The 14,091-nt window shown below is 33.8% G+C and overlaps 1 protein-coding gene across 4 annotated transcripts in view; it reads left to right on the top strand.

Moving 5' to 3' along the window:
* Lrba (LPS responsive beige-like anchor protein) overlaps positions 1 to 14,091 on the top strand; it is a 752,085-nt gene that overhangs the window by 289,194 nt on the left and 448,800 nt on the right. For all 4 annotated transcript variants that reach the window (XM_004638688.2, XM_023723655.1, XM_023723657.1 and 1 more), the window contains one exon: positions 1,034 to 1,098. In XM_004638688.2, the coding sequence (XP_004638745.1) occupies positions 1,034 to 1,098 (65 nt within the window). The remainder of the gene's footprint in view (positions 1 to 1,033; positions 1,099 to 14,091) is intronic.

Genomic DNA, 14,091 nt, shown 5'->3' with positions numbered 1-14,091 from the left:
AGAAAATCAAGGAATGTGTAGAGTGAAACAGTCATTGGTTTCAAATTATGTAGAATTTGAAACTCTTAAAGTTATTATATTCGGAAAAATATTTATGGTAAACAATAGTAAGTAGACTTTTTTTTTTTTTTTTTTTTTTTGCGGAACAGGGATTGAACTCAGGCCCTCGTGCTTGCCAGGGAAGCACTTGTGTTCGATTTTATGAAAGAACAGAGACTGGTTGAGGGAGACATCATATAGTTGAACTCTGAGGGCCCCTTGAGTTTTAATAAGCATAAAGATTATGCATATATTAATTCTTTAAAAGCCATTGGCACATGTGTTTATGTAGATACATACATGTCTGGGTGCACAAGTGTGTGTGCACATGTCTGTGCACATGTACATGCATACATACAAATACCCCACACGCCCTGGGTGTTCATTGACATTGTGCAAATCAGCATGTATTTTAGTTCAATAAGCCTTTACCTTATTATTTTACATGTTTTGTGATACAGACTAGAGAATTAATTTGAATGTACTCTACTAATTGATTTCTTTCCTAGGCTTTTTATTTGTTTTTTTTTTTTTTTAGTGGAAAAAGTTTAGTAAATATATTTTGAATGATAATGAATATTGGTAAAGATTTACTTTACCTATTGATAATCCACAGGACAATGAATTTCTGTTTTTCAGTTCATCACTGTTCTTTCTCCTGTCCTTTTCAATCATTTTTTTATTTTGCTAAAATGTACTTTATTAAAATTTATACCTGCTCTTCATTTTGGCAGTATTCTCCCCCCATAAAGTGGCATGGAACATAAAAATAAATGTAGATTAGCTGATTTAATTTATTTTAAATTAGATTTTTGTTTACTATTTAAACCTACTTTTTCATGCCAATTTTTATATGTTCATCAGGCTGTGAAGTAAGCAAAAGGCATAACAGAACTTTTCCTTTAAGAACTAGGATGTGAAAATGATAGATGTGTTTTTTATTATTGCTGTTTTCTGAATGAAATTTCTTCAGCTGTGTTTTGTTGTTTTTTAGGAGTGGCAGAATTCTATTCAGAAGAATGCAGGCCTTGCTTTTATTGAACTTGTCAATGAAGGAAGGTAATCTATTTTATGTTCATTCATATTTCACTATAAGATCTTAATGTATTTTTCTTATGCGAATTGATGGGTTAGGGTTCTGCATTTCTTGTTTTGGCACTTAGTAATATAATAGAATTCTCACATTAATTATTAGAAATATGTCAACATGTAGCCACTTTATAAATTTTTTTATTGTTACATGCTTATTTGTAAGGTTATGGTCTTTATTTTTTTAATAACTGTGCCTGAGTTTCATAAAGGTAAGCTGATGGTTTTGTTTTTTTTTTTTCCCACGGAACCGGGGATTGAACTCAGGCCCTTACTCTTGCCAGAGAAACACTTACTCTACTGAGCCATCTCCCTAGCTCCAGATGATTCTATTTGCAGATAGAAAGAAAAGCTTTACTTATTTCCAGTTCATATAAAATTATGTTATGTTTGTAGAGCCTATAATTAGATTTATTTGTCCATAGTATTTTGAGTATGATAGCCTGACCATAAGAATGTAAAGGAACAATTTTTTTTGTTTGTGTTTTGAAGTCATGAATAAAGGGAGAGAGGGAGTAGGTAGGTGGGGTTTCCGCTTAAAGAGCAGAGACAAAAGAATCCAAAGAAAGAAGATTTAATGGTAGAAAAGAAAAGTGAAGAAAGTATAGAAATAAAAAAGAATTAAAAGGGGAAATTTTATTTTTTTTAAAGAGAGTACAAATAAAAAATTACAAGCGATGCAGAATTTCACTTTATAAAGTAATATGAATTTCACAGTGTCTGTTGTAAGCCATAGTATTATCTTCCAAACAGTTATTTGTGTTACCAGATATCCTCATGTAAACATGGAACAGGAAAGAAAACACTAAAGAAATATATAAGAATTAGGAAGAGAAAAGGGAGAAACAATTGGAAAAAGGAGACAAATCAAATTAAGCCTTATCTACTCCTTTCTATAGACCAGCAGAAATGCACGGTACAGTTCTCCAAATCATTCTGCTTACATACAGAGATAAATCTCTTTCCCTCACTCCCTCTCCTGTCCTCCTTAACTCAGTAGCTCTTTTCTTTTGAATAAGTTCATTCCCTTTTCCCAGTATCTTTTGTACCCTTCAGTTCCATTTTTCTCTTTCAGGTTCTCACACTAAGGAGACAATATGATGTTTGCAGATGTGGGTTTGATTTATTTCACTTAACATTATTTTCTCTAGTTGCATCCATTTACTGATAAAAGACTCAAGTTCATCCTGTTTTATAGCTGAATAGTACTCAATTGTGTAAAAACACATCTTCTTTATTGATTCTTCAGTTGATGTGCATCTGGGTTGTTTCTAAGGTTTAGCTATGACAAATTGCATTGCTCTAAACATGGGTGCACATATATTTCTGTGGTATGAAGTTTTCAGTTCTTCTGGAAAAATACCTGAAGGGAAAAGCTGGCTTGAATGGGATCTCCAATCCTAGCTTTTGAAGGAACTTCCACACTGATTTCCATAGTGGTTGTACCAGTCTGTACTCCAACCAACAGTGGAGAAGGGTTTCTTTTTCTCCACAGCCCAAAAGGGGAAGATTTTAAGAGAGTGAATTTTAAAAGATAAAAGTAAACTGAGAAATTGTAAGTTGGTCACTTTATGTTAGTTGATTTTGCATTGGTGAAATTATGACTGCCTGTCCTTGAACATTGTACCCTCAGTTTTTCTTTGTAGTGTATTGCATCATGATAGTAATAGTTTGAACTACATAATAACTAGGCATCCAACCTCTCTTCATGTTATAAAAAAGAAAAGGATATAGATGAATTTATTTATTTTTCTTCCTAATTTTATTATATTTTGAAGAGTAAAAATAGAAGCAAAAACAAATAGACAGAAACAGGGTAAAATACAACAATGCATATATTTCCCCAATCTTGCATACCTATATCTGTTAATCTGAGTGACATATTTGATGATAAAAATAGATAATATAACAATCCTTGTTAACTAGCTATTCCTGTTTTGAAAATCTAAATTTATTTTTTATTACTGAAATATTTTACTCAGAAATATTTGCACATGCTTACAGATTTGTTAGAAATAAGTAACTCTACAATAGCAATGCTTCATGCTACATTCTGTGATCAAAGTAGGTAACAACAGAGCACTAATATGGCACAGAGAAAAAGAGTCCTTAAATTATTATGGAAGAGCAGGTGCAATGTAACTTGACAGTATGGATTTTGAGATGTATTTTCAAGGATGAGTATGTTTAGTCATGCGATATGAAAAGATTGGTAGGTATAGATAAATTGGAGGGTATTTGTGGAGAAAGCATTTAAATAAAAGGAACAGGGCTGGCCAGATAGCTGAGTGGATTAAAGTGCCTGCTAGGCAGACGCAGGGATCCAGGACCCGGATTCCATCCTTAGTGTGCCATGCTGGCCCTGTCTCCAGGGCACACTGAGACAGCAATTGTGACTGTGCATGGTGGCACACACCTGTAATCCCAGTGCTCAGGAGGCTGAAAACAGGAAGATCACTATGAGTCCGATTTGTGTAGTGAGGGCCTGTAGACCCTGTACTAAATACATAATAAATAAATAGATAGATAGATAGATAAATAAATGGAACAATATCAACAGCCATCCTGCTGAGGAATGTATATAGGAAACTCATGTATGTATATGGATGTGTATACACATGTATGTTTGTGTATGTTGTAGGTAATATGCTGTTGGAATAGAATTGGGCTTGTGGGTCCGAAAAAGAATGTTTTATGCTAATGTTGCTTAGACAAGATATCATGCCTATGTCTGGTACTCCTATTATCTACTATGAAGACCACAATATGCAATGTGTCAAGTATTGTAGCTGTCCGACTGTGTCTTTTGAAATTTGGTTTCATTGTTTATATCTTTTCTCTTTAAAAAATAAAAATGAAAACAAAAAGCCCAAGTGCAGTATATTTGGACTTGGGAGTATTTGCACATTCCAAGCAAAAGAGTATGAATATATTTATATTTCAGAAAGCTACCTAGTAGAATTATTTAGGATGGTTTGAAGGCAAGGAGACCTGATTGAAATTGAGAACAGCTATAAGACTACTCCTAACTCTGTGTGAGAAGTGGGGTTAAATTGTAGTCTGGTACCTGCCAAGTAGTAGGTAATTAATAAATATTTATTAGTGAATGAATGATTAGTACTTTTGTTTACTTGCATTAGAACTTTGTTCATCAAATCATAAGTATTTCTCTGGTTGAATCTCAAAATTGGGAATTTCATGCTTTTAAAGTCTATAGTAAACTAAGTGAACCTATGAATATTTATTTTGATTTCTCTGTTCTATGCCATTATATACTAAATTAAATAGGACTTGGGTACAAAGGCAGCAAAAAAAGGCCACTTAATAAAGATTTGGTGGGAAGTGTTGATTGAGTATGTTCTTTACTCAATGCAGAACACAGTTTTCCTTCATTTTTTAAAAATAAAATTCTTCTGTTCTTTTATCAAGAAAAACGTAGAAAAAACAACTTTAATTATTACTGGTTTTACCAAGTTTAAGTACTTTTAATTTTGCTTGTCATTGTTTATTGACTCAGGCAGCATGTGCTTATGATAAAGAGTATTAACTTTGAAGATAGTCCAGAATTCAAGTTTCACATCTGCTATTTAGCAAGCACTGTTTACTTCTTGTGCCTCAGTTTTCCCTTCTGTGCATTAAGCCAGCACACTCTGTGTACTAGGAAGTTTTCTTGATTCTGGGGAAACAGCAATAGATGCACCAGTTATATATATATTGGTGCATCTATTGAAGAATGTATATTTTATTTTTGTAACATGTTCGCAGTAATTGTGATTATACTCATTGTATACATCACACATCTTCATTCATCTCCTTCCTTCCCTTGGCCTTCTACATCTCTTGGTCCCCTTTTGCAAAAGATCTAGCTCTGTTTTCTATTATCTTTTGTTTTTCTCTTTATTTATATTTTGGCTTTCTCATATAAGAAAAATCATACATAAACTTGCATGTCTGATTTATTTCATTTAACATTATGTTTTCAAAGTGCGTCCATTTTTAGTTTGTCTTATATTCTAACAAACAGTGCCCTTAAGGAAGTTAGAAGTAGGTTGTATTATGGTAAATACTGTGGGAACAAAAAAAGTGGAGCTCACGTAAGTAATGTTGATTTTTGTTTTGGTAGATTTTTGAAGGAATTAAAAAAGATCGGGAGTGTTTGCAGTTTAAATAGAATGTTCAGATTAGAATGCTGTGAGGCAGTTACCTCTGAGAAAGCACTTGGAGCACATGGAGCAATTAACCCTTTTGGCATGCAGGTAAAATCCCCAGAGACCTAAGGAATAGTGAGTGAGTGTTTCCATGGTCTATTTGAGGAATCAGGCCAATATATAGCAATAAAAAAGGGTCAAAGTAGAAAAAAGTGAAAAAGTCAAAAAGGTAATATAAAGTAAGTGTTTGTGTAGAGCCTTTGAAATTTGTTTTGTAGGGAATGAAAGTCATTACAGGAATTTGAATAAAGAAGTAAGACAATCCCTCGATTGTCTTCAAAGGATCATTCTGGCTTTTGCTAAAGAATTGAAACATAGAAGCTAAGAAATCATTGGTGATCTATTGTAATAATAATTAGAGGTTCATATCACCTTCTAATGTTGCTACTCTGGGGACCAAAGCTTTAACAAACAGACCTGTAAAATAAGGACACATATCCAATACCATATTAGGCTTTTTTTCATAGATGTTTTCAAGTTTCATTTGTGTTGCAGATATGCCAGAACTGTTTATCGTTGATGAATAATATTTCATTTTAGGATATATTATATATTACTTATCCTTTAATCAGCTGATGGATATTTAGGTTGTTTTTGCTCCTTGACTATTTGAATGATGATTTTAAGAGTATTTGTATGTTTTTTATGTACTTAATTTTTCATTTATATTGGGTACCTACTTAGGAAAAGAAATGTTGGGTTACACTGTAACTCTGTATTTAACTTTTTGAAGAGCTGCCAGATCTTTTTCCCTGGTTGTGTTTGTTTGTACTTCTGGAGTATAATTTTGTTGCTTACTGAATTTGTGGTTGATAGTTTTTATACTACTTTGAATATATTATGTAACCTTCATGTTTGTTGATATAAACTGAACTTTAAATCATATTGTTAACCTGTATTTGAGGAACACTTTTCCCCTGCTGCTTTACACAGTTTTTTTTTTTTTTTTTCAGTTTATGGGCTTTCCTTTGTATTTGTTTGGAACTGATTATCTATTGTTTCTTTACATTTCTGCATGTTTTGTAAGTAGATGTACTAAATGCCTTTGTTCTGCATAATCATTTCAAGGATGATTATATAGCACACAGCTTTGGAAATAGAATAGTAATATTATAATAAAAATGTTCTCTCTGAGGTAAAGGTTGGCAGGGCCTTCCGTCTTTATACTGTAGGGTCACCAGAAAAGATCCAAGTGCCGGAAGCTGAAGGTTCTTCTCTTGTACTACATTTTGTTGTATCTATAGACATCTCCTGGACCTATGTTCTTTTGTGGGTACTGAGAGGCTTAGAGGTACTGGCACAAATTAAGAGTCTAATAACTGCTACTACTGAAAATAAAAACCTGTAATTTATCTCTGACCTGAGTTCTCATATGTTATGTGAGTAGCTTTGAAACTATCAGGCCAACTTCTTAATTTATAAGTAGATTAAATGTCACAGTTGTCAGAACAATTAAGAACCTTTTCTGGTTTGAGGCATTGTTTATCTTGCTAGAACACTTTGAACTTCTGTAATCCATAGGTAGTATTTTTCATAAAGATAATGTTTAAGCATTACTTTTTATATCATTCCATCATTCTCTTCTTTCCTCCTATCCTGCGTCTTTTTCTTCTGTGCTTTTTTTTTTTGTTAATCATACTTCTATATCAGGATCCCTAATCCACAAGTGTTGGCAGCCTTTGAGATGTTGCTTTGTCTTCAGTCTTTTGTATCACTTCTTCAGTTAGGAAAATTTTATTTCAACTTCACTAATTCTTTATTGGCCATCACAAATAGACTGGTAAAGTCCCCTGCAGTGCTTTTTGTTTGTTTGCTATTTTGTTTTTAAGTAATAACATTTCCAGTTGATTATTTGAAACAGATTTTTTTTTTTTTTTATGCTCGGTGTATATAGCCACTGTCATCTTGTTTTCCCTTTAATTTTGTTTTGCTTTTTATTTTCTGAGACAAGGTCTCATTATGTAGTTCTTGAACTTACTGTGTAGTACAGGCTGGTCTCAAACTCATGTGACTCTCCTGCCTCAGCCTGTTAATAGTGTCCAATTGTATACTTTTTTTTTTGAAGAGAATTTTTTGATTTCTTTATTTTCTGAAGATCTTTGGGTGTCTGGTCCAATTCAGATGTCACTCAAAGAAATTTTCCATGTAGCTTCTATTTAGGTTACTTTTACCTCACTTTATAGTTTTTTCTTGTATCATTTACTCCCTCCAGATGTTCGTCTTTGTCCCCTAGTCTAACCTGTGACTTGTTTTAGAAGGACATGTCCCCTGTCTGTTGTTTATGGTTATATCCCTAAAGAAATACTTGGACAGTTTTGTAAAATATTTTCTTCTACTAATATATTGCTTTAATATTTTATTTATTGTTTATGTTTTGTCCAGATCAGCCCGCCCGGAGGGTGGGGATGGTGCGGCATGTGGTGCGGGGATCCTGTCACAGTCCCCTGTGCCTGCCTAAGCTTGCCTAAGCAGGTGCTTTAGACCACTGAGCTATCTCACAGGACCTGATACTTGATTTAACTCATTGATTTTTCTCATAAAACTGACATTCTATTTTCATAAATGTGTTTTATAGAGTTAACTTAATAATAAGTATTTAAGTGTTAGTATCAAAATCTATAATAGCTCAGTAGAATAAGTGCTTGCCTGGCAAGTGCAAGGGCCTTAGTTCAATCCCTGGTTTCACACAAAAAAAATCTATAATAAATTTTTACAATAAAAACTATTTTCAGAAGAAATGAGGTTTGGGTTTTTTTCAGATATCTGTATCTGTAGTTTCTAACTGGTATTGTTGGGAAAATAGCTACTCAAATAGCATTTTTTCATATCATCTGTTATACTTGTCATAAATGTCTGCTTTTTACTATTAGTTGTTTACTTTGCTTGAATTTGTTAGCCTCCTTTGGTCAGAGATTCTCTTCTGTGCTCAGCTTGAAGAAACCACTAAGTGTTTGAAAGAAATAGTGCTGAAAGGAAAACCAGGCTTACTAATAAAATAGTGGATCTAGTGTTTGAAATTTTGTTCTTTCTTTAGAGGATACTATATATTTAAGAGAACAAATCAGTGGCCTATTTTTTATAATCAGTAAGTTTGGTTGTCCTTATATATTCAATATATTGAGGTTAAATGAGTCTATGTAGAAATGGATGTATTTGTGAAGTAATTTGGAGTGTTCATCCTCTAGAGTTAATCCCAAGGGCAAACAGACTACTAATAAGGATATTTCTTTTCACTTGAAAGACCAATCTTTTTTTTTTTTTTCTTATTATGTAAGTCTGACCTGCTTTGACCTCATTTATAGAGTAGCTGCTGTAAATTTGGTCCTTGATTAATGTTTTATTAGTGTAAATAACATGTAGACCTTTATAGACAGACTATAGCATAAGGTTATCAGACTTGAAGGGTATCATTAGCAAATCAATTACTTAGGTCAGACATAAGTAATTGTTGCTTTGTAGAAATGTTTCCCTTAACTTGCATATTTAAGAAGATGCTTTATAAATACATTGACTTTATAGTTTTGAATTAATCATTGATTTTTTTGAATAACATTTTACTTTAAAATTATCTTATAGAGCTGAAACATTTAATAGCTGCTGATATGATCACATTTTATACCTTTGATGTTTTTTCCAAGAGGAAAAAATATAATAATAAATTCCAATTAAAAATTAAATCTAATCATTTTATAATTAAGGACATTATTAACTCTGAATTATATTTTTCTTTATGCATAATTTAGGATATCATAAATCATTATCATCCTTACTCTTTTTACTTTTTATTTTTATTTATTTATTTTTGTATTTTAGAATTGGGTCTATAGGGTCTAAAGGGTCTCACTACATAGATTGGACTCCTAGTGATCCACTTGTGTTCAGCCTCCCACGAGCTGGGATTACAGGCACGTGTCACCACTCCCAGTCTCAGTTGCATGTCTTCAGGATGTCCCTGGGGCAGGCCAGGGATTGAACTCCCAGCCTCTGTGTCTGCCTGAGCAGGTGCTTTCATCCGCTGATCTATTTGGCTGACCCTATTTTTTAAATATATTGATATCTAAGCGTATAATTGATCTGAAATTGTTTTTGAAAGATTAATAAGCAAATTTATATTCTTAAATTCTTGAAACTGCCTTTTATTTCCACATTCTAAGAAAATACCTTTGCCTCTTACACTCTTGGATGAAATCTGAGGTTTTATGTTATACTAACTTCAAATGAGATCTAATTATTGTATGTCTCACGCTTACTTGATTTAGTTTATTTCCTTTTTTTTTTTTTTTTTTTGTTTTATGGTATTGGGGATAGAACTCAGGACCCTGCACTTGCCAGGCAAGCACTTACTCTACTGAGCTATCTCCCCAGCCCCTTGGTTTAGTTTTGCACTTGATTGGCTTTGTGTTTGTCACTATTTTCTTTACCTTAAAATGTATTTGAGGGGCTGGGGAGGTAGTGCAATGGTCTAAGCATCTGCCTGGTAAGTGCAAGGACCCAGGTTCCATCCTTGGTACCCCATACTGTGCTGGCCCCGGAACGAAACCGGGTGTGGTGACGCACTCCTGTAATCCTGGTGCTGGGGAGGCTGAGACAGGAGGATCACTGCAAGTCTGAGCTCAAGGGGCTTGTGAGTTAGCTCAATTGTTTAAAGTACCTGCGTGAGCAAACCCAGTCAGGTGCAGGGGACTGAGGTTCAGTCCCTAGCTCCACATGCTGTACCAGACCAGCCCTTAAGGCAGTGGGAGCCAGTCCCCCTGCCTTCCCCCACAAGAAAAAATCCTACAAGTCTGAGCTATAGAAGGAGACCCTTTGTCAAATAAATAAATAGATAAATAAATAAAAAATTTAAAGAAAATGTATTTGATTGAAGTGAGTTGAATTGGAAAATATATTTAATTAAAATAATCCATTACCACTGCTATTTCTAGTTTAAAGTTCATTCTTTATCAATGAATCTTACAAGCCTTATCATTTGGTTTTGTTTCTGTTATTTTTCTTATTCCTGCTATTCTTGGGGATTTGAATGAAATTTAGTATCTTGACACAGTATTGGTTATAGTTTTCCTGATGGAAATAGGTCTGGCAGCTAGGATGCCTCATTTTTTTTCTGTCTGCCTGCTTATGATCCCCTCAACCAATATCTTATAGAGTATTTTAATCATCTGATGTTATTCTAGGTGGCTGTGACCCAGGTAGGTACACTAGAAGATGTTACTCAGTGTAAGTTGTAATAATTTGCTGATGGTTCAGACTTCTGTTTTGCTTAGTGACTTTTTTTTTTTTTTGCGGTACTGGGGATTGAACTCAGGACCTTGCACTTGCCAGATAAGTGGTTATTCTACTGAGCCATCTCCCCGGCCCATTTGCTTAGTGTCTTGTAGAAGGAATGATGCATTAGATAAGTACTGATCATCCATATATTTTATGCGTTTGAGTGGTCCTGGTTTTGTTTTATATTATAATATTAAAAAATTAGTGCAAATTCCCTATCAATAGGTATTATTGCTTAAAACATAAAGGAATCCTAAGTTAACTTGTCGCTAATTTCCTGAGTTTCTCATTATGTGTGCATGTACATGTGTATACACACCCACACACACGTTTTTTGTTTTTGAGACAGGGTCTTGCTATGCACTTCAGGCTGGTGTTGAGCTCTTTAAGTAGCTCAGACTGGCCTCAAACTCATAGTGATCCTTCTGTCTCTGCTTTGCAGGTGCTGGGATTGCAGGCATGTACCACTGTGCTAGGCTTTGTTTATGTTTTGTTTTGATTTACGTATTTTTAAATGTAATTTAGTACAGGGACTTCAGGGTCCCACTACACACGTAGTGTTCCTCCTGTGTAGGAGCGCGCCACCACGCTCAGTCTCAGTTGCTCTCTCGGCACCCCGGGGGTGGGGCTGGCACTGCACACTGCCTATTTATATTTTAAAGTAAAACAAACACACTTTTTTTCTAGTACAATTTAAAAATATTAATGTGGCAAGTAATGGGCCATGGGTCCTAGTTTATAGGTATGATTTTGTCAAAAATTCTTAAGATTTAATTTCTGATTTTAAATTTTTAATATTTAAAAACATGATTGAAATAATCAGTAATTATTCTGTTGGGTATAGTTTACCAAAATATATTTTGAATACTTATATATAACCTCATAGGGTTTTACTGTTACATCTGAGTATTCTCTTTTCCTCATGCTTGGAAATCACACAAAAAAGCAGATTATCCCACACACTGTTGGATACATCCCTTAATTATCCTCAAGAGGTGCTCACTACCCGCTTATTACAGCAATAACTCAGACTTGTATCTGAATATGTAAATAACCCTCATAAAGGACATAATGTTTTGATACTAATCCACTTGTCTGTCTCTTCAAAATTCAACTGCTTAAATTGCATTTTTGCTCTCTGAGCATTCATTTAGCAGCTGCAGCATTTTTCTTCACTTCTGTAAATAGCAAGATTTCTAACAAATATCTCTGGAATGCTTGAGAAGAAACATGAATGGAAAGGAAAGTGAAAATGAAAAAGGGAGGATAGGAGAGAAGCGGAAACACGTTTCATTTTACTCCAGTTCCCTTGTTTGTATCATTGGTGTTTTACATCTGGGTTGTATCTTAGTGAAAATACAATGATATGTATTGTTCTTAAATAAAGTTGTGGCTAGAATATATTATTATCTGTACCAAACAGAAGACAAATTTGACCTAGTGATTTTTTTTTTTTCTTGGAAAGCTTGGAGTGTTATCTAGAGAACCCTAAGATTTCCGGTTAGGGGCTGGGGAGGTAGCTTAGTGGCATAAGTACCTGCCTAGAAAGCAAGGTTCTGAGTTCGATCCCTGGCACCAAAAAAAAAAAAAAAAAGATTTCTGGTTAAAGGTTTAATTTACGTATAGAAAGGTGCTTTATGTAATTTTATTTTTTTGTGATATGTAGGATTGAACTCAGGACCCTGTGCTTGCCAGGCAGCCGTTTATTCTACTGAGCTGTTTCCCTGGCCACTCCAGTGAAATTTTATATGCAATTGTTTGATTATGATCATATTTTTTGGGGGGTAGAATCAGATGTTATTGCCAAAGATTAATTAAATAATTTCTTCATTTGTCTACTACAGTCCTAGATTGAATTGGTGTAGAAGTTTGTGTGGATAGTTTAAATAGAGGCATCTGCTTTTCTGCCCTCTTAAAATTCAGCTATTTAATGTTTATCATTTTTGAAGGGTTGGTAACTTTTCAAAGAGGATCAGAATTTTTTTCTATTAATTAAAATATACATACTTATTTTTTGTATTTTGATTTAAGGCAGTCGTGTGATCAATTTTTTTTTTTTAATTTTTGATCTTTGGCAACAATTTGTAATTAATTCAACATTTCTCCTTTAACAGATTTTATATATGGAGTAGAATTTTTATTTACATGATTTTTCCATGGTTAGTTTTTAAGCTTGCTTTGTTCTTATTAATGTAAAACAATTGTACTGTGTTCTTTTTTTTACACCCCTGAAAATGTTAAATTCCACTAGATTTTAGTGTTTTATATTAGGCTTTATATAACATGATTTGCTATTTGGCTTTTCTGAGAAAGACCTAATGTTTATAATTTTGGGCTTATATCTAAATTGAATCATTTACTAAGTTAGATTAAAAAAAGAAGATAAATAATGGTAGAAGAAAGAAAGACAGCTAAGTCTGTGAAAGTTACATGGAAGTAAAATGCAGATGGAGCAAATATTTGTGGATACCAGTTATATTGCTAGTCTATAGTTTATGCTCTAGGGGTTCAGGATTGGACAGAAGAGACCTTGGCACTTCTGACAGGGTTTTATTTGATAGGTAAATAAATATAATAAAGAAAAAATTGGTATGTGTTTGAAGGCTATTAATAGTACTGAGAAAGTCAGAACACAGAGACTGAGAGGTGCAATGTGAGATAGAATACATTGCACTTTTAAACAGGGTGATTAAACTTGATAGAATCTAAATGGATGAATTCCTAAGGAAATACCACTATCAATGAAAATAGAAAGTTGTAGATATTTTACAACAGAGGACTCCTAAGATGAATTCCTATTTGGGAGCCGGCCAAGCTATTTCCCTTAGTGTTTTCTTTGGTACCTATAAATCTCTTTCTTTTTCTGTGGGCATTTTTAAGAATATATTATTACAGAGTGCTCAGAAATTCTTTGATCTAGAATATATCCACTTACTACTGGCCTTTTTGCTGCCATGTAGCCTCTGTATTACTAAGAGTTATTTTAAAATATATAATTGTGGGTTTTATATAGAACAAGTTGGAAAAACAGGTTGGTGTTAAGTATGACATAGTAGATTGTATGAAATTATAGAGCTTTTTTTTTTTTTTTTTTTTTTGTATTTTAGGGAAGGGTCTACAGGGTGTTCAGGGTCTCACTACTGGATCGGACTTGTAGTGATCCATCTGTTTACAGATTCCCAAGAGCTGCTATTACAGGCATGTGCCACCACGCCTAGTCTCAGTTGCTGTGTCAGCACGCCCTGGGGGCAGGGCTGGCTCAACAGACCTGGGATTGGACCCATGGCCCCTGCGCCTGTGCACTTTAATCCACTGAGCTATTTGACTGGCCCTAGAGCTTTTATATTCTTGGGAAAAATAATTTTATGGAGTTTTTGCTATATTCATCTATCTTTAATAAAAAATGTAGATACACTATAGTCTCCCTAATCAAAGGTAGGGATTTCCAGTAGAAGTGGATACTATTTGGCTTAGCTTTCAATTGAGA

The sequence above is a fragment of the Octodon degus genome, unplaced genomic scaffold (assembly GCF_000260255.1).
Source record: "Octodon degus isolate 3935 unplaced genomic scaffold, OctDeg1.0 scaffold00101, whole genome shotgun sequence".
Lineage (NCBI taxonomy): Eukaryota > Metazoa > Chordata > Mammalia > Rodentia > Octodontidae > Octodon > Octodon degus.
Note: the sequence above shows the minus strand (reverse complement) of the source record. Positions and strands in the feature narration are given on the sequence as shown.